Source organism: Mobula hypostoma, chromosome 11, assembly GCF_963921235.1.
Source record: "Mobula hypostoma chromosome 11, sMobHyp1.1, whole genome shotgun sequence".
Classification (NCBI taxonomy): Eukaryota; Metazoa; Chordata; class Chondrichthyes; order Myliobatiformes; family Myliobatidae; genus Mobula; species Mobula hypostoma.
This window is the reverse complement of record NC_086107.1, coordinates 97959751-97978620: the sequence shown is the minus strand read 5'-3', so window position 1 is coordinate 97978620 and position 18870 is coordinate 97959751. Positions and strand designations below refer to the sequence as shown.

General features: G+C 39.0%; 1 protein-coding gene across 6 annotated transcripts in view; it reads left to right on the top strand.

The window, feature by feature from the left end:
• Positions 1 to 18787, top strand: part of LOC134353982 (probable ATP-dependent RNA helicase DDX17) — a 29485-nt gene extending 10698 nt beyond the window's left edge. The window contains exons 9-14 of one of the 6 annotated variants that reach the window (XR_010019707.1): positions 86 to 196; positions 719 to 780; positions 3131 to 3190; positions 5369 to 5454; positions 9241 to 9474; positions 16851 to 16987. Coding sequence is in view for 3 of the 6 variants with exons in the window: in XM_063062600.1 (XP_062918670.1) it covers positions 86 to 196; positions 719 to 780; positions 3131 to 3190; positions 9241 to 9474; positions 16851 to 17497 (1114 nt within the window). In the remaining 3 variants the exon portion in view is untranslated. Of the gene's footprint in view, positions 1 to 85; positions 197 to 718; positions 781 to 3130; positions 3191 to 3363; positions 9475 to 16850 lie in introns of those variants that run through there. The other 5 variants (XR_010019708.1, XR_010019709.1, XM_063062600.1 and 2 more) reach the window with 5 other exon arrangements.
• The last annotated feature ends 83 nt before the right edge of the window (positions 18788 to 18870 follow it).

Below are 18870 nucleotides of genomic sequence, written 5' to 3'. Positions count from 1 at the left end.
ATCTTCTTTATAATTTATTATCTTGCTGAAGTCGAGTTTTGTGGTATATAAAAACTGTGATGTTTGAATTTGTGTTTAATTGTAGATTGCTCCATCTGCTGGAAGAAATCATGGCAGAGAAAGAAAATAAAACAATCATCTTTGTAGAAACCAAGCGTCGCTGTGATGACTTGACCCGTAGGATGAGAAGAGATGGGTATGCTTTAGCTGTCATGAACTCAGAGCCAGAACAATTAGCTTATAAATGTTAAAGAGAATCTAGATTTCTTGTTGTATTCCAAAGTGTAGTTCAGGTATCTTTAAATTATTTCCTGTGATTACTAGTTTAAGTGGAGTACCATAATTGACTGGATGAAAGGCATTGTGGTTATATAGTTAATGGAAAAATCAAAAAAAAATCACTGCTCAAAATCTGGAATAGAACTTAAAATAAAGATTCTCAGCATTTGGGCGGCAGCTATGAAGGAGGAAATTGGTTACCATTTCAGGTTAGTGATAAAGAGTTGCAAGATTTGGGTGCAGTACATTAAAGGATTAGGTGTTCTTTCTGTGGTAGGCATTTGGTACAATATGTGGCAGAATAGATGAATGCTGGTGCTGATGGAGTGCTGGATAGGAGAGCAAACCTGTGTTTACACTTGGAAAATTAGAAACAGTGGTGTTATGTTGGGCTGTGTCACATAAAAGATTGAACAACATTTTTTTTTCCTTCTTTCAGTTGGCCAGCGATGTGCATTCATGGAGATAAAAGTCAGCCAGAAAGAGATTGGGTCCTTAATGGTAAGAATATTAAATAACATAAGAAACAGAAGTCGGCCACTTTGTCCTTGAGTTTACTTTGTCACTGTTGTAGTTGATCAAATCTTCTGCCCAATCTTTCTGACTCCTTTTTATTTTAAATATCTGTCAATCTCTATCTTGATTATATCTAGTGGTGCTGTCTCCGCATCTTTTTAGGGTAAAGGATTTTGAGGATTTCTAGCTGTGAAAGACATTCCTCCCCGTCTCCACCTGAAACTGGTGACTGAAGCTATTCCTCCTGCTTGTATATACCCACCTTGAGGAAAAACAATCCGTTACCAATCCCCTTCAGAATGTTAGTTTCAAGAAGGTCACTTCACTCTCCTGAGCTTCCGTGAGGATCAACTTACTTAACCTTTCTTCATATGTCAGCCTCTTTCTGGAATCGCCAAAGATGGGGGGGCGGGGGGGGGGAGCGGATTGTACTTTCATATTTGGCTGTTGCAAGCAAAGTTTTTATAAATAACAAAATGCAGTCAATGCTCACATGAATATTGTAATGAGTTGCTTAAACATTACATGAACTGCAGCTTTTTTAAAATTTTGTAATACTTCCTTACTCATTACAGATCAAAAGCGGGTTTCATAGTACATAAGAACTTAGAGAGGAGTCTTTCGTCCATTGAACATTTTTGGACTAAACTACTTACTCTGAAAGGAAAACTCCCTGGTACCTCAGATAATACCAGGCACAAAATTTGCATTCTGCTACTGTTATGCCTGCCTTGATTTAAAACCTAGTTGGCTTTTATGCATTAACTAGGTTACTTTTCCAACCTTGGAGTGCAGCAATTCCCATGATATCGGGATTGTGCCACTATCTCAGTGCTGCCCCAGAACACTTTTCAGATTGACTGACTATCAGGCTCTTGCGATCCTATTGTATATATCCACGTCAACGTATTCAGTCTGGCTCTTTTACTTCTTAATTAGTTAGAATCAGCATCATCTTAATGCCTGTTTTCCCACAGAACACAAAAATGCTAATGCTGGAAGTTAGATGAAAACCAAAAATGCTCTGTATACTCAGCAGCTCAGGCTACATCTCTGAATAAAAATCAGAAATGCTCTTTGTACTCACCAGGTCAGGCTACATCTCCGGAGAAGGAAACAGTTGATATTTCAGTCTTTCATCTTGTTGAATTTAAATTTTAGAAGATAGGTAGGCAATATTCAAAATAACCTGTCAGTAGTAATTATTAGAGTTAAATACTCCTTTTACTTAGATGCCTGTGACGTGTATCGTAGCTTCACATGGATAACCCTTAACTTTGTTCCACCCCTTCCATCTTTGTTAGGTTGTCCTTTATTGCCTATTTTGTTAATGCACTAATTACTTTCTGATCCTGCTAATTTCCTTAAGACTTGAGCTTTCTTAAATTAAAATAAATTTGATCCTTAATCTGAATACCTTTCAGAATTTGTGCATGACTCTGAATCTATGCTGCCTGGTTCTACATTATCTCCCTAAATGGGTTTTTCTTTTCTATTCATCCTGCCGCTAGTGCAGAATGTTAATTGTTTCTAGCTGTAGGCTCTCTTCACAGTGATCTTTACATAATTTATACTGCCCTTTCTGATATCTTAAGGTCACAAGCAAAGAGGAGTGATAATACCTGGAGTTCACTGATCCCCATTTGTGATATTTAATATTAACGTATCTAACAGAACATTTCTAGCTAATTTTGATTATTTCTGTGGTTGTTTAGCTGTTATATATTTACAACTGTTCTTTGGTTGTGCTCTTAGCTTTTGAATTTTGCCCCGTTCATGACTGTTTTAAAAATTTGTGTATTTTAAATCTGGAAATGTAATATTTACATTGCTTGGCATAAATGCATTAAATTGGGTTCAGTTCCATTCTCCAGAAGCACCACCCCTTTTGCAGTGGTTAATATGTTAACAGTAACTTGAAGTATAACTGTGTTCATTGAACTGCTGTTTAATTTTATTGAATGTTGTTATGCCAACTATGTACTCGCTTTGACTATATTCCGCTTTCTGTTGAACATTCTGGGAGATGAGCACGCCTTATGTTTCCATAAAATTTACATATTTGACAAATGGTATATATTTGTTATGTGATCTAGTGTGAAGTGTCTTGGGCTGATGTCCTGTACTTGGACATGAGAAATCATTCTGATCTGCACAAATTATTGTTTATCTTTTGTTCTCCTTGGAGCAAGAATATTCTGCAGGAAAATCTGCATCCTTTAGACTGGCTTCTATTTTAATTACTTAAAATTAACTGAAAAAATGACGGAGTTGAAAGAGAAAATATCCTGGTTTTGTCTTTTTTAAGTAAAGCACTTTTCTGTTCTTTCTGCAGAATTCCGATCAGGAAAAGCACCCATCCTTATTGCAACTGACGTTGCATCTCGAGGTTTAGGTTTGTACTTGACTTGTTTACAGAAAAATGCTTTTCAGAACAGACTCTGAAATTTTCTGACTTGGGAGAGATTGTAGTTAAAGTGACGAACCATGATATCCTCACCATCTTGAGTATGTTAACTAAGTGGCTTAATTTTGTTTTTTAAAATATCTCTTTGTTTTTATATTAAGGTACAGGCCTGCGGCAAGGCCTAGGCATGACAAAACGAGCACCAAGAGGGAGAGGAGATATCCATCTACCGCCACCTACATAAACCAAGCTTAGCCTTACCATGTGGGGCCTTTAACCCCTATGCACTGGGCTGGCTGTCCAAAATTTGGGGTCTACGGATAATGTTTACCCCATCTGCCGTTATCCAGCTCGCCCTGGCACTGTCTGGTTCAACCTCTGCAGCAGATTGGTTCATTAAAATAAATAGGGTCTTCAGATGATGTGTTTGTCAACTGACTGGATTTCCAGCATGGCTTGCTCACTTGGAATTGAAGCCCCACTCCCTGCCACTTTTGAAGAGAATATCTTAAACATCTTGACTTGCCTATCAAACTAGCATAGTGTAGTACTGAACCAGTGGAGCTTTATCCATTTTAGTTCCAGGTAGTCTTTCCCATCTATACCAGATTAGTGTACAATGGGGCTGGATTAATGGCTATGTGCACTGTGGGCTCTCGATTTAGATAAGAGTCTTGGTTTTGTCGCTAAGGAAGAAGCAGATATAAGTATTTAGTAGTGTTTATTTTTGGGTGGTCACCAGGTTTAATATTTAACCACAGGGCAGTTTAATGCCAGGTATAAAGTTATTAGGAGTTAACGCCTATCTAGATTACTTTTGAACTGTGAATTTCAATTAAATGAATGGAATCCATATCATGATATCAGTTGCTTCCTACAGAACAGCAATTTTTCAGTGTAATGTATATGACACTGTAAGAGTTGACAGTATGATATGCAATAATGTAGGGGAATACATATTAGAAGTTTGGAGACTACAGTGGTGCAATTCAGATGCCCATTAAGGGACATTGAAGCATTCCCTTTGAAGCATGTTTTTGTTATATACTAATGTCATTGGTTTGTATTATTTAAATGAAATGCTTGTTTTCTTGACAGATGCAGGCAGTTTGGTATTTGGTCGGTTGGCAACAGTACTAATGTGCTATATGTGCACATGTAAAATACTTTTTACTGACTTGCTGAAGCAGTTTTGATTAACGAGCTTGTATTTGTAAGTGACTACCATGGAGTAGTTCTGATAGTTGACGCAGCCTGCAATATTTGTGGGTATTCTGATAATTGGTGTTGAAATGGGTTAGGATTAACTTTCTTTTTTAAAGAGGCGGATGCAACTTAACATGATATGTCCCCAGTTTGGTCCAGAAGAGCTCTTTTACAACTATACTGCTTTAATTTTCTAACTGCTGGAATCCAGTACAATCTTAATATTTTACTGGCAAGCATCATTATCTGAAGCCCTGTTCATTTAAAACCAGCACAAGCCAATTCCAAGATCAGAAAATTGAAAGCAGAACCAAAATTCCCCTGTTGAAATCTGACTTTCTCCCCTCATTCAAATTTGACACACCTGATAATTGGTTTACTTGCTGAAACTAAGGGGCGTGTGGAAATGTCTGCTGATTAGGGGTTTCACACCGAGCACTGCATTTAAATGGCAGGCCAGTTCTGCAATCAATCTGTTAAGTGACTTGGAGCTAGAAATAAACCTTTCTAGCCACTGATGTGGATGGGAAGACTGCATGGACTGACTGTTACTGGCCCACTATTTCAGACTGAGATGGACAGACTGTTCCGAAATAACCTCCCCTTTAACGGGCAAAGGCAGTAAGATAGGAATTAATGGTATTGTGTCCTTGGTCTCTGCAGGATTTGGCTACAAGTTTAGATTATGTCATCTTTGGAAAAAATGTCCCTTAATGGGGGAATTCCAGTTGGAACAGTTTGCTCATTCTTAGTACGGATACAGAAGAAACTACTTGATCCCCGCTGGTTCGCAGCAAGAGGCCAACTGATCCATCTGGAATATTGTGGATTTGTGGCTCTATTGCAATCTTCGGGGTATGGTTTCTTATGAAGTGGAGTAATGTGGTGCAAACAGTTTACTCTCAACTATTGTGAAACCCCTACTGCCAAGCATGCCAAGTATCTCCCTCACCTTCACAGGACGTCATGTCGGGGCTTGTCCGGTTACATCTTGGGCCTGTCTGAGGTTTCACTGCCCGAAAAGCGGGTTGCAAAAAGGTTTGAAGGTAGGAATGAGTAGATTGCTGCTTTCTGCATCTTGCCTAGACACTGTTGAATTTGATACAAAACTGAGAACTATTTCATTTAGGTCAGTCTGTTTCTTGTTACCTATTGATTACATCAGGCTGGGAAAAATTTGTTCTGAGGCATAGGAGAGCCAATGGACAACTTTGTCAAGGTGCCACCTTGAAGGTGCATATTTGGGTCTGGGGCTTTGTGTATGGGAAACTTTCCAAGAAGGCGCGACTATTATAAAAACTAGTATAGCTACGACACATTTTGATCAAATGTCCACAACAGATGCGTTACCTAGTATTTTTCCCAGTCTGGCATTAACAATGGGCTCAGATTTTTTTTTTAAATATGCAGTTTATGTTATATACAGGCTGTTGCAGGATTATGCTAAAACTTATTCAAAACGATACTTGAGAGAATCTAGACTTTAATGTTCCACACTTTTTCCTGTCCCTATTCCTTAACATAATAACTTTCCTGTCCTTTGTATCATCAGCTAGGATTGGATTTGCAGGAGTTACTCCACAGAAGGTCTTCACAGCTGCACTATCAGAGCCATCTCTTGCCAGTCAGTGGGAAGTATGCTACTGGACAGGGATAAAAATAGAGACGGTGAACAAGAAGACTCTTGTATTGCATCATGAATGACCAAATATTGTTATTGTTTGGTTTTGACAGTCTGATTGTTTCTCAAAATAATAGGATACTTTAAAAAATTCTGTAACTTGAAGTACACAGGTCAGCCAACATAGGGTCTAGAGTCCAAGTGGGGTTATCGCCAGGTTGACCATGAAGCACGCAGGTGCTGTTATGTAGATTTTCTTGTATTCTTTTCACTTCCTTTTATTCTTAGGGTATTGCACTGTTCAGACAATAAGAGGGTGCCACTGTATTCAATTTCCAGTATTTTTTTCGGAGTTCTTGGTGATCCAAGAAGTAGGGAAAATAATTGGGCTTTGCAATCACTTACAGCTTAAAGTGTAAAATGCACCCTGGAATGTGAATTATGAGACTAGAACCTAAAGAGGATGCTGGCAACAACTTTGCACAGTAGGTTACAATTATGGTGTAAGCTTTTGGCTTCACTGTGATATAAATGGAGTTGCCCTTTTAGAATGGGGTACAGATCAAAGCTGGCTACCTGAGATCTGTATCTTGTGTACATTATTTGTTTGTGTCCATTTCTATTTGATATCAATATGTGCTTTAATATGAATATTTTTCATTTCTCATGTACACTTTTCCTCTCTGTCTCTTGTTTATTGCTGTCTTGGGATTCAACATAGAAACACTCGCTAATGAAATAAGAAATAGCAAGTGAAACTTGAGCCCATTTTTGTAATGAGAAACAGACTTGAAAAATAGTTTGTCAGTAAATTGTAAAGAAAAAAAAAATAATTTGAGTCTGGGCAATAGATGCAGTGTGGGCTGGGAGTTATTGGAGAGATTGGGTTTGAGGACCTTATTTAATGACTGCGGTCCTCTGGTGCTACATGAAAGTCGGGCTGCAGAAAAGCCATCCATCCCAACGTGTGAGACTTCTCGCTACAAGGGAATGCTCGATGCATGCTCTCCCAGCTCCACTGGTCCCATGTCGCATGGCGGAGGTCGAAAGGAGACCGCCAGAACCAGAGAAACGGGAGTGTGCATCGGACTGGTAAATACTATTCAACACAGAAGGGAGGAAGTCGAAATTTATTCTGGATTTCAACTTTAAAGTATGGATTTCAATGACAACATGCCAAATCTGGAGTTGTCTGTTGGGTTAAAAATTACCATACAGTGACTGGTAAGCAAACTGATTTCATTAGCTTAGCGCAGTGAATGAATTACATCGAAGATCAGGATTCTGCATTCCAGCGCCCCTGTCATTTTACAAACTGAACCCCAGATGATGTTGGATTAACAAACTTTGAATCCTCATCCACAAATATCAGGATAGATTTTAATGCTGGTCATTATAATGGTCCAAGTAGTGATTGTGCTGTAGTGGGTGGCAGTGTAATAGTCTAAGCTGGGATGCATCACAATCTTTCAGCTCCATAACAAATTCTTGTAGTTTTTGTAGTTCTAATCTCCTGGGTTTTGGATGTTGATACCTTTCCTCTTGGTTATTCAGAGGTTTATATTTAGTATGACGTGGATTTGCAATTGGGCTACCAAGTAATCTGCCATTTACAGTATTATCAGTTCAAAATCAGCACTTGATCTTTCTAGTTTTCATAACCTGAACAAAAGGTGACTTCTTTTGATATGTGTTAATGAATTTCCCTGAAATGATAATAGTTTTTGTATTGAGAATAGCATGTCCAGATCCAGTATTAGCAGTTATGGTCCACCTTGGTTTTGTGCAGATTGATTCTGATTTTCATGGACCAGTGATGCTATGGTAATTTCTAACCCTGACAACCATAATGTTTGAAGATTTGTAATAATGCTACATTAAGAAGACAAGAAGGGAGTATTCCTTTACTACCTATTTAGGCCAGAATTAAATAATGTTATTTTGCACTGAAATTTGAACTGGTTTTGTTTCGGACCTTTGGTGAAGATTGGTCTAGTCTACATTGTGCGAAAAAGTAGCCTTATCTCTGAGTCTTCCAGATCTTTAAAAAAATTGCCCCGTTTTGTAACTGCGTCCATTGAAATAGTATTTTAAATATGGTAAATTGGTGGAATACCTGTGTACTGCTGTTTATTTAAAAAAAATATATATAGAGGTTCGGGCAGTAATGTAATGTGTGAATTTATCTAATCTGTATTTTTGCCCACAGGTTTCTTTTCCAGAGTGGTAGTCTAAACATAGATTTAAAGCATGCATTCTTGGTTCATAAAATTTGGTGAATGTTGCTTGGAGGTGTCAGTTGTCAGGGATAGATTGGAACTTAATTCTGAAGCTTATGGATTGTCAGATTCATAGTGGGAATTTCAGAGGATATTTTCAAGTGTTCTTCCATGTGTCATCTGAGATATATTTTCAATGTGTAAAGGTTCTTGGTTATTGTCCCTGTGTACTTTAATAATGGAAAGCAGGATGTGAGGTGGTACAATGTGACTGGCTTCATCTGACTTCAAAAACTGGTTGAGTTTGGCGGCATAGTATTGCTTTAGACCTAAGCTGCTCCTGATCTATTTTAAAGGTTTAATTGTTGCAGCAAATAGATATTTGAAAAGCTGAACAACTTTTTAGCCATTTAGTTCAATTGTTACAGGAAGGACAAAAGCAAAGGTTATGGTAGTATTTGAACTTTGAGATGAGAATGAACATACAATTCCTTGGAATTGTTTAAAAGGTGGCACGGTCTGTTGTAAAGTCTTATTTCAATCTCAAGTTTCTCCTCACTCAGATTTATATCCACCTAGTGAGTAAAATAGTTAGAATTTGATGAAAATCAAATAAGTCTTCCACTTTATAGCTGCAACTTAAGCAAAGAGGAGCAGGCTTACTCAATGAAACAGGCCTCAGTTTTTCCATTTTCTTGAGGTGGGTGTATTAGGGTTCTGAACACCGAATGTGGGTCAGTAATAAATTTGTTTTATACTTTTGTGCTCAGTGTTCTGCCTTTTGGTTTGTGAGGTTTTTGCTCAAAGCATGGTGTGGGTTTAAGCTCTTTGCATGGAAGGCCAATACTGTAAACATGGACTGTAAGGGGTGCTTGTACTAAATCTTGTTCTAACTCTTCTTTCTACCTGGCTGTTGTGGTGTACTGCTTGTGCTGGTTCAAACTGGCACATCCCCCACCTTTCCACACCACACTGCAATTCTGCTTTTACAGACGTGGAAGACATCAAATTTGTCATCAATTACGACTACCCCAATTCCTCTGAAGACTACGTACATCGCATTGGTCGTACAGCTCGCAGTACAAATAAAGGCACAGCCTACACCTTCTTCACACCAGGCAATGTGAAACAGGCTAGGGAGCTGATCAAGGTATTGGAAGAGGCCAGCCAAGCTATTAATCCAAAGCTGCTACAGCTTGTTGATCATGGAAGAGGAAGTGGAAGAGGTAAGTGCTTTTGTTTTACTTTGGAAACTATAAAATCCAGCTGAGACACCAGGTAATGCTTCTTCAGTGGAGCTGTCATTTTGCTTGCAGGCCTGTTGTGTGGAATTGACTGCAATTGTACAAGATTATCAGTGTCTTTCAAGTTAAAGTGATTAATATTTTAAATGAACACTGTAGTAATAACAATATGTAAAGCTGCCTTGGTGTCAGATAAAATCTAATCCTGTTTAAAATATTGATTACTCACCTTGAGCACAAAGACCTGAATCCTGCTTTTAAGCTTCTCCATAGTTGGACAGTGTTTTTAAAGGTACCTCTGGAACTGCCAAACCAGCATTTGCCATGTTTGCTGCTAACAGATGTGATCAAGAACTCAGCTTCTGCAGTTACTTCAGTGAACTTGTTTTCAGGGGTTGCTTCAATTGTTAGACCTCTCTAAAGATCTTCAGAAATATTAGAATCCCAGAATCACAATTCTGTGCAGCCCTGGCGTCAGACTACAGTTGGAAAATAACCTGTGGCATTCAGTCTAGAAAGATTGTGGATTAGTGGGAATCCTAAACTCAATGGGAGTTCTGGGTGTCAAGAATTGCTGGTATTTAGCAGCAAGCCATAGTCCATAATGAGGTATTTGCTGCCATTTCTTGAAGTAGTAGGTCATTTAGTCCCTTATGTCCTGCCATACCTTAACACATCCATATCCCTAAGCATCTTTGCATCCTTCTCAGAGCCCAACCTGCTAATTAGCTTTGTATATTCAACAAACAAGTTGATTATACATACCCAAAATTATTGATTTAAGTTGTGAAGGACTTGGCCCTCAGCACTTAGCTCTTTGACACTCCATTGGTCACAGTCTCCCAACTAGGAACGGACTTGTTCATTACTTATTTTTATCCAGGAATTAATCTTAAATTAAAATCAATGTAGTGCCACAAACATCATGGTGTAATTTTGTTTAATAATATCCTCTGTGTTGCCTTATGAAAGTCCAAGACCAACACTGGTTTTCCCTTGTCTGTTCTGTTACTTGCAACTTCTGAACTCCCAACAAATCCTTTCTGATTCTGTCCAGCATTCCAAGTGCCCTTCTTCCTTAACAATACATTCCATTGTTTTCTATTCTACTGATGTCAGGCTGATTGATCTATAGATTCCTGCTTTACCACTCCCTCCTCAGCAAGTGGGGGTATACAGGTGATTTCTTTTTCATATCACAGTTTTCTAAATAACAAATCCACATCATCTATGCATGCACCAAGAATTGCTGATTGAGGAAATGTAATTTATTTCTTTCCCATGTAAATATTGTGAGGGATTTTTTCATTCTTTTCCCTGGCTTTTTGAATTCAGGATGAATTTCCATAATCTGAATTGTCATAATGCAATGTGCGCTTGGATTCCCTCCTTTTCAATCTGTGGAAACTGTTATAGCATCTGTAATTATTTTGGAGGATGAGACACTACCAATGTATCAGCTTTTAGTCTCATTAATTGTAAACTAGTGCTTATTTCTTTGAGCTCACTTATTCCAGACCAGTAGTTCTCCACTATTTCTAGAAGGTTTTCTGTGTCTTGTACTTGAGCACTTCCGTTAATGACTTTGTTTTTTAAACATAGAAACATAGAAAATAGGTGCAGGAGTAGGCCATTCGGCCCTTTGAGCCTGTACCGCCATTCAGTATGATCATGGCTGATCATCCAACTCAGAACCCTGTACCAGCCTTCCCCCCCCCCCCATACCCCCGATCCCTTTAGCCACAAGGGCCATATCTAACTCCCTCTTAAATATAGCCAATGAACTGGCCTCAACTGTTTCCTGTGGCAGAGAATTCCACAGATTTACCACTCTCTGTGTGAAGAAGTTTTTCCTACTCTGGGTCCTAAAAGGCTTCCCCTTTCTCCTCAAACTGTGACCCCTCGTTTTGGACTTCTCCAACATTGAGAACAATCTTCCTGCATCTAGCCTGTCCAATCCCTTTAGGATTTTATATGTTTCAATAAGATCCTCCCTCAATCTTCTAAGTTCCAATTATTATAAGCCTAGTCGATCCAGTCTTTCATCATATGAAAGTCCTGCCATCCCAGGAATCAATCTGGTGAACCTTCGTTGTACTCCCTCTACGGCAAGGATGTCTTTCCTCAGATTAGGGGACCAAAACTGCACACAACACTCCAGGTGTGGTCTCACCAAGGCCTTGTACAATTGCAGTAGTACCTCCCTGCTCCTGTACTCGAATCGTCTTGCTATGAATGCCAGCATACCATTCGCCTTTTTCTCCGCCTGCTGTACCTGCATGCCCACTTTCAATGACTGGTGTATAATGACACCCAGGTCTCATTGCACCTCCCCTTTTCCTTTCTTTTTCAATCTTTTTATTAGTTTCATAAAATATAAACATAACATAGCAATAATACAAGTAGTTGGAGATACATTGTTGTACTTAAATTGAGTAATTATAAAACCAAATAGTATAAATTGACAAAACTCCCAATTGTGTAGGATAACAATGAATACTACAGAACAAAAAAAACTGGAAAAAAAATTATGAAAAAAAAAGAAAAAAAAGAACAAACCCCACCCCAAAAGAAAAACTAAACAGAATTAGTCAACTAAACTAAAAAGACTTGGGCAATTCTAACAACGTAAAAATGGAAGAGAAGAAAACTTTAGTGTCAACGACTCCATTCCTCTCAACCAACAGCACAGAGAAGTAAAATAAGTTTGGAAATGATCAAATTACATCATATGAAAATGCTGAATGAATGGCCTCCAAGTTTTTTCAAGTTTAATGGAAGGGTCATAAACCACACTTCTAATTTTTTCCAAATTCAAACACAACTTAGTTTGTGAAAACCAATGAACTATAGTAGGAGGGTTAATCTCTTTCCAATTCAGCAAAATGGATCTTCTAGCCATTAGAGTAAGAAATGCAATCATCCGGCGTGCTGAAGAGGTTAAATAATTTGAGTCTATCATTGGTAATCCAAAAACAGCAGTAATTGGAAGAGGTTGTAAGTCTGTGTTCAACACCGTTGAAATAATATCAAAAATATCTTTCCAATATTTTTCCAACAAAGTACATGACCAAAACATGTGGGTTAAAGAAGCTATCTCGGAATGACATCTATCACATATTGGATTAATATGAGAATAATAACGAGATAGTTTATCTTTGGACATATGAGGCCGGTGCACTACTTTAAACTGTATCAACACATGTTTAGCACATACAGAGGATGAATTCACCAACTGAAGAATTTTTTCCTATTTTTCAATTGGTATAATAATCTTAAGTTCTCTTTCCCAATCAGCTTTAATTTTATTGGAAAGATCAGGACATAAATTCATAATTATATTATAAATAATTGCTACAACACTTTTCTGAGAGAGATTTAGATCTAAAATTTTTTCCAAAGTATCCATTGGATATGAGTGTGGAAAATTAGGAGAAGCAGTAATTAAAAAGTTTCTAATCTGTAGATACCTAAAAAAGTGAGATCTGGGTAAGTTATATTTATTAGAAAGTTGATGAAAAGACATGAAACAATTATCCAAAAATAAATCATCATGAAAATGTACTATACCTTTGGTTTTCCAATCAAAGTAAGCTTGATCCATAGTGGAAGGTTGAAAAAGGAAATTAGATATAATAGGACTTGCTAACATAAATTGATTAAACCCAAAAAATCTTCGAAATTGAAACCATATACGTAAAGTATGCTTAACAGCTCCCCTTTCCCTAATCGGCCACCATTCAGATAATAATCTGTTTTCCTGTTTTTGCCACCAAAGTGGATAACCTCATATTTATCCACATTAAATTGCATCTGCCATGAATTTGCCCACTCACCTAACCTATCCAAGTCACCCTGCATCCTCTTAGCATCCTCCTCACAGCTAACACTGCCACCCAGCTTTGTGTCATCCGCAAACTTGGAGATGCTGCATTTAATTCCCTCATCTAAGTCATTAATATATATTGTAAACAACTGGGGTCCCAGCACTGAGCCTTGCGGTATCCCATTAGTCACTGCCTGCCATTCTGAAAAGGTCCCGTTTATTCCCACTTTTTGCTTCCTGTCTGCCAACCAATTCTCTATCCACATCAATACCTTACCCCCAATACCATGTGCTTTAAGTTTGCACACTAATCTCCTGTGTGGGACCTTGTCAAAAGCCTTTTGAAAATCCATATATACCACATTCACTGGTTCTCCCTAATCCACTCTACTAGTTACATCCTCAAAAAATTCTATGAGATTCGTCAGACATGATTTTCCTTTCACAAATCCATGTTGACTTTGTCCGATGATTTCACCGCTTTCCAAATGTGCTGTTATCACATCTTTGATAACTGACTAGCATTTTCCCCACCACCAATGTGAGGCTAACCGGTCTATAATTCCCCGGTTTCTCTCTCCCTCCTTTTTCAAAAAGCGGGGTTACATTAGCCACCCTCCAATCCTCAGGAACTAATCCAGAATTTAAAGAGTTTTGAAAAATTATCACTAATACATCCACTATTTCTTGGGCTACTTCCTTAAGCACTCTGAGATGCAGACCATCTGGCCCTGGGGATTTATCTGCCTTTAATCCCTTCAATTTACCTAACACCACTTCCTTACTAACATGTATTTCCCTCAGTTCCTCCGTCTCACTGGACCCTCTGTCCCCTACTATTTCCGGAAGATTATTTATGTCCTCCTTAGTGAAGACAGAACCAAAGTAGTTATTCAATTGGTCTGCCATGTCCTTGCTCCCCATAATCAATTCACCTGTTTCTCTCTGTAGGGACCCACATTTGTCTTAACCAATCTTTTTCTTTTCACATATCTATAAAAGCTTTTACAGTCAGTTTTTATGTTCCCTGCCAGTTTTCCCCTTCCTAATTAAGCTCTTTGTCCTCCTCTGCTGGACTCTGAATTTCTCCCAGTCCTCAAGTGAGCCACTTTTTCTGGCTAACTTGTATGCTTCTTCTTTGGAATTGATACTATCCCTAATTTCCCTTGTCAGCCACGGGTGCACTACTTTCCCTGATTTATTCTTTTGCCAAACTGGGATGAACAATTGTTGTAGTTCATCCATGCGATCTTTAAATGCTTGCCATTGCATATCCACCGTCAACCCTTTAAGTGTCATTTGCCAGTCTGTCTTACCTAATTCACGTCTCATACCTTCAAAGTTACCCTTCTTTAAGTTCAGAACCTTTGTTTCTGAATTAACTATGTCACTCTCCATCTTAATGAAGAATTCCACTATATTTTGGTCACTCTTACCGAAGGGGCCTCTCAGGGCAACGTTGCTAATTAACCCTTCCTCATTGCTGAATACCCAGTCTAGAATAGCCTGCTCTCTAGTTGCTTCCTCGACATGTTGGTTCAAAAAACCATCCTGCATACATTCCAAGAAACCTTCTTCCTCAGCACCCTTACCAATTTGGTTCACCCAATCTATATGTAGATAGAAGTCACCCATTATAACTGCTGTTCCTTTATTGCACACATTTCTATTTTCCTGCTTAATACCATCCCCAACCTCACTACTACTGTTAGGTGGCCTGTACACAACTCCCACCAGTGCTTTCTGCCCCTCAGTGTTATGCAGCTCTACCCATATTGATTCCACATCCTCCGGGCTAATGTCCTTTCTTTCTATTGCGTTAATCTCCCCTTTAACCAGCAACGCCACCCCACCTCCTTTTCTTTCCTGTCTATCCCTCCTGAATATTGAATATTCCTGAATGTTGAGCTCCCATCCCTGGTCACCCTGGAGCCATGTCTCTGTGATCCCAACTATATCATATTTATTAATAACAATCTGCACTTTTAATTTATCCACCTTGTTACGAATGCTCCTTGCATTGACACACAAAGCCTTCAGGCTCGCTTTTATAACGCTCTTAGCCCTTATACAATTATGTTGAAAATTTTTCCTTCAGTTTTCTAAATATCCTGCATGCAAACCACGTACCCCCAACTATTTAGTTAAAAGCCTATCGACGGGTCTAATTCAATTTGCTGGGAACTGGTCCCAACTAAATTCAGGTAAAGCCCATCCCAATAGAATAGCTGCCTCTTTCCGAAGTTCTTGTGCTGTTTCTGCCACAGCCATTAGGTTCTTTAATATTATTTACCCCATGCCGCTTTCCTTATAACTTGGTAATCAAGTGCAGTTCTAACCCCCACATGCTACCTATCATAGAATTATTTATTTCCATCGCTTTAGCTCCCTGAGCTCCACATTCCAAATAACCAGATTACCTCAAATAAATGCAATCCTTGTTTGCCACTTGCATCTTCCTATAATTGAAAATGAAAGGAGCTTTAAACTGAAACCAAGCTTGCCCTTATAGTCAGAGTCTGCACACAACATGAAGGATTTGAAAGAGAAACATAAAATGCTGGAAATATTGGGCAGCTCAAGGCAGTATCTGTGGAGAGAGAAGCAAAGCTAACTTCCAGTGTGAGGTATCTAGTTAAAATTGATGGTATAGATGTGGTAGATGGAGTCTTTCCCCAGTGTGAAAATCTAAAGTACTAGAGGATATGGATTTAAGCTGAAAGGAAAAGTGTAAATGAGTTGTACAAAGCAGTTGCTTTTTTATAACACAGTGGTAACTGTTTAGAATGCTCTGGCAGGGGAGGTGGGGGGAATCAGATATGATTGTGGCATTGAAGCATTTTAGACACAATAAATGAATGAGCAATGTGCAGGCAGGTGGAATGAGATTTGTATCATGGTCGACACAGGTATAGTGGGGTGTAGTGCCTATTTCTGTGCTGTAGTTCTTGGGAATGTGCATCCTTTCAATGTTTCCTACCCCACATCCTTTAACTGTCTCACATTTCGCACATACTGTTTCCAGCATTTTTACTTGGGTTTATTGTAATAAATTGGCTTTATTAGTTTTGTGTTTAAAGCTACGTGGTTTAAAGCTTGTTTTCCCAATTTTTATTACATAATTATCTAAGCAATCTTGCATTTCTCCTTAAGGTAAAAGGGCAGATGTGCAGTATTATGGAATGGTCAGATAGGTGATGCTGTCAGTTCTGTGCAAAAGCAGACCTGAGCTTTCATATTTTAGAAGTCATCTGTCTGCTGGCACTGGATGGGCTGAGCTTTTGCAAATTTTGATGTACTATGGCTGGGAAGCCAATCAGTTGTGCTCTACCAGATAGATTTTTGTGTGCCTGACAGAATGAGCTGAAGCAGTGGGGTTGCAGAGAGTTATTTGGAGCTTCGTAGTAAGCTTGGAGAATTTGTGCATGATCAGCTTTGTTTAAAGCGGCAAAAGATGTTAAGATTTGTATGGTATGTTGTGTTGTACAATTTCATTCTAAGTACTATATTGAACTTGCTTTTCCCTCTTTAGGAGGCCGTTCCCGTTATCGGCCCACTGGATCCAATCCTAACACCATGTACAGAGATGATCGAGACAGAAGTCGCGGCCGGTCTTTTAGAGACCTCGATGGGGACCGCAGAGATAGGGGAGATGGTGGGAGCAGGTTTGGGGGGCAGCGAGAGTCCCGTGATGCTACAGGTCCTCTAAGTAAGCAGAGTTTCCGATCTCCACAGGCAAGCAGTTTTGGGAGTACCGTATTTGGACAACAGTCAATCCAGTACCCTAACTTTACCCAAAGTGGGCTTTTTGGGGCTACTAATCAAACTGTATATGGAGTTGCTTCCCAGACAGCATTTGGAAAATCAGGTACTTTCCAAACCTCAACCCCGGCAGCTGCATTTGGAGCCTCTGGTTATGGCACTGCTGCTCAAGCTGTGGCTTATGCCTCCAATAATTTCAATGCTACGACATCTGCCAGTGGAGGGCGGCCTTCACAGACAGCACCACAATACCGGCAGAACGGGATGGGGCAACAGCCACAGCCACAGCCACAGCCACTGTTATCTCAAACATATCAACAGAGCAACTCATTGTTGGGTTATATGTCCCAGGGAAACTACCAGTACACGCCACCACCCCCACCACCTCCCCCTTCACAGGGAACAACCCGTAAATAAATAATTTTGCTTTTCTAAAATTCATGTTTTGTTCCCCTGTTTGTAAAGATATAGGCATCAATTCCATTTTCTACTGAACAGCGAAACTAAAAAAGTAAATTATACAGTTGTATTCACCTTTACTTTGTTACAATAGTGTGCTGCACAGCAAACCTTGTGACATTGATCCACTTGTTAAACGTTTACTGAAGTCCACCTTAAATCTTACTGATAGATGATCTGCACAAGTGTGAATACTTGCAAATCATGGCACAGAGCTGAGCTGCTGATCACTCTGTGAATTGGTGGCAGATCATTGGATTATTGCTTGGCCCTTTGAACCTAGTGAGTAAGCAAGCTCCATGGTGCTCTGGGTTCAACCACTCTCCAGAAATATTTTAAAATAATTTTATCTTTTAAAAAGGTAGGTTTTGTGTCTCTGCTAATATAGTGCAATTCTATCAGGATGTGGAATATTCCTGTAATTCAGATATAATCTGAAGCCAGAGGTTCAGATTTGACCCTTATTTTCATTGTGACAACAGAAATTTCAAATGAAAATAATTGTTATAATATGACAAGTGAAAAAGTTGTCAGATTTTTCAGTTTTTGCATATCCATCAAAAATTATGCTTCATTTTAGGTTTCTTACAGTGGAAATTCTTAATAGTGTTGAAATTTATTATAGCTACTCTTGTCATCAGTGGGGGGACTAAAGTTCACAAAAAATCTTTTTGGTTCTATATTTATATATTTTACCAAGCATAGGCATTTTGACTGAACACCTTGGCTGTAAAATTGTCACAACGTGCTGGGGATAGGAAAGCTGAGTGGTGGAAAGGTGAATTGGACGTTAACCTGGAGGTTGAGGTGATAGATGCTGGTGTTAGTTATTGACCGGCTAGATGGTGCATTGAATTTTCACCAGTACCATACATAGGCAAAACTTAGAACGGTGGCAGCCTGTGGGGAAGTGGGAGTGGCATCACAGTAAGCTAGTCTGAAAGTGACATTCAGCTGACACCACCCAAACACCAGTCCCCATGCTACCCAAGCCTGTCTGATTTTATACTTGGGTCATTTCCAATATAAAGACAAGGTCAGCTAGCACCTGTGGGGAGGGAAGGGTGTAACAGTTTCACATTGATGTAAGTTATTCCTAGTTTCCTTTATAAAGTGAACATGTTTTGTTGCAGTAATATGCCAGTGAGGTCCAACTCAGTGATTTCCAAATACTTTAAATTGACAACCTGAAAAACTGGAATTTACTCAACAAGGCTATGGTGCCCATCGTGTTACTCGCTCCATTACCCAAGAACAGTTGTGCAATCCTTCAGGTACTAAAGCTAACTGATAGATGACAAGTTGCAGAATTGGGATCAATCTAATACTTC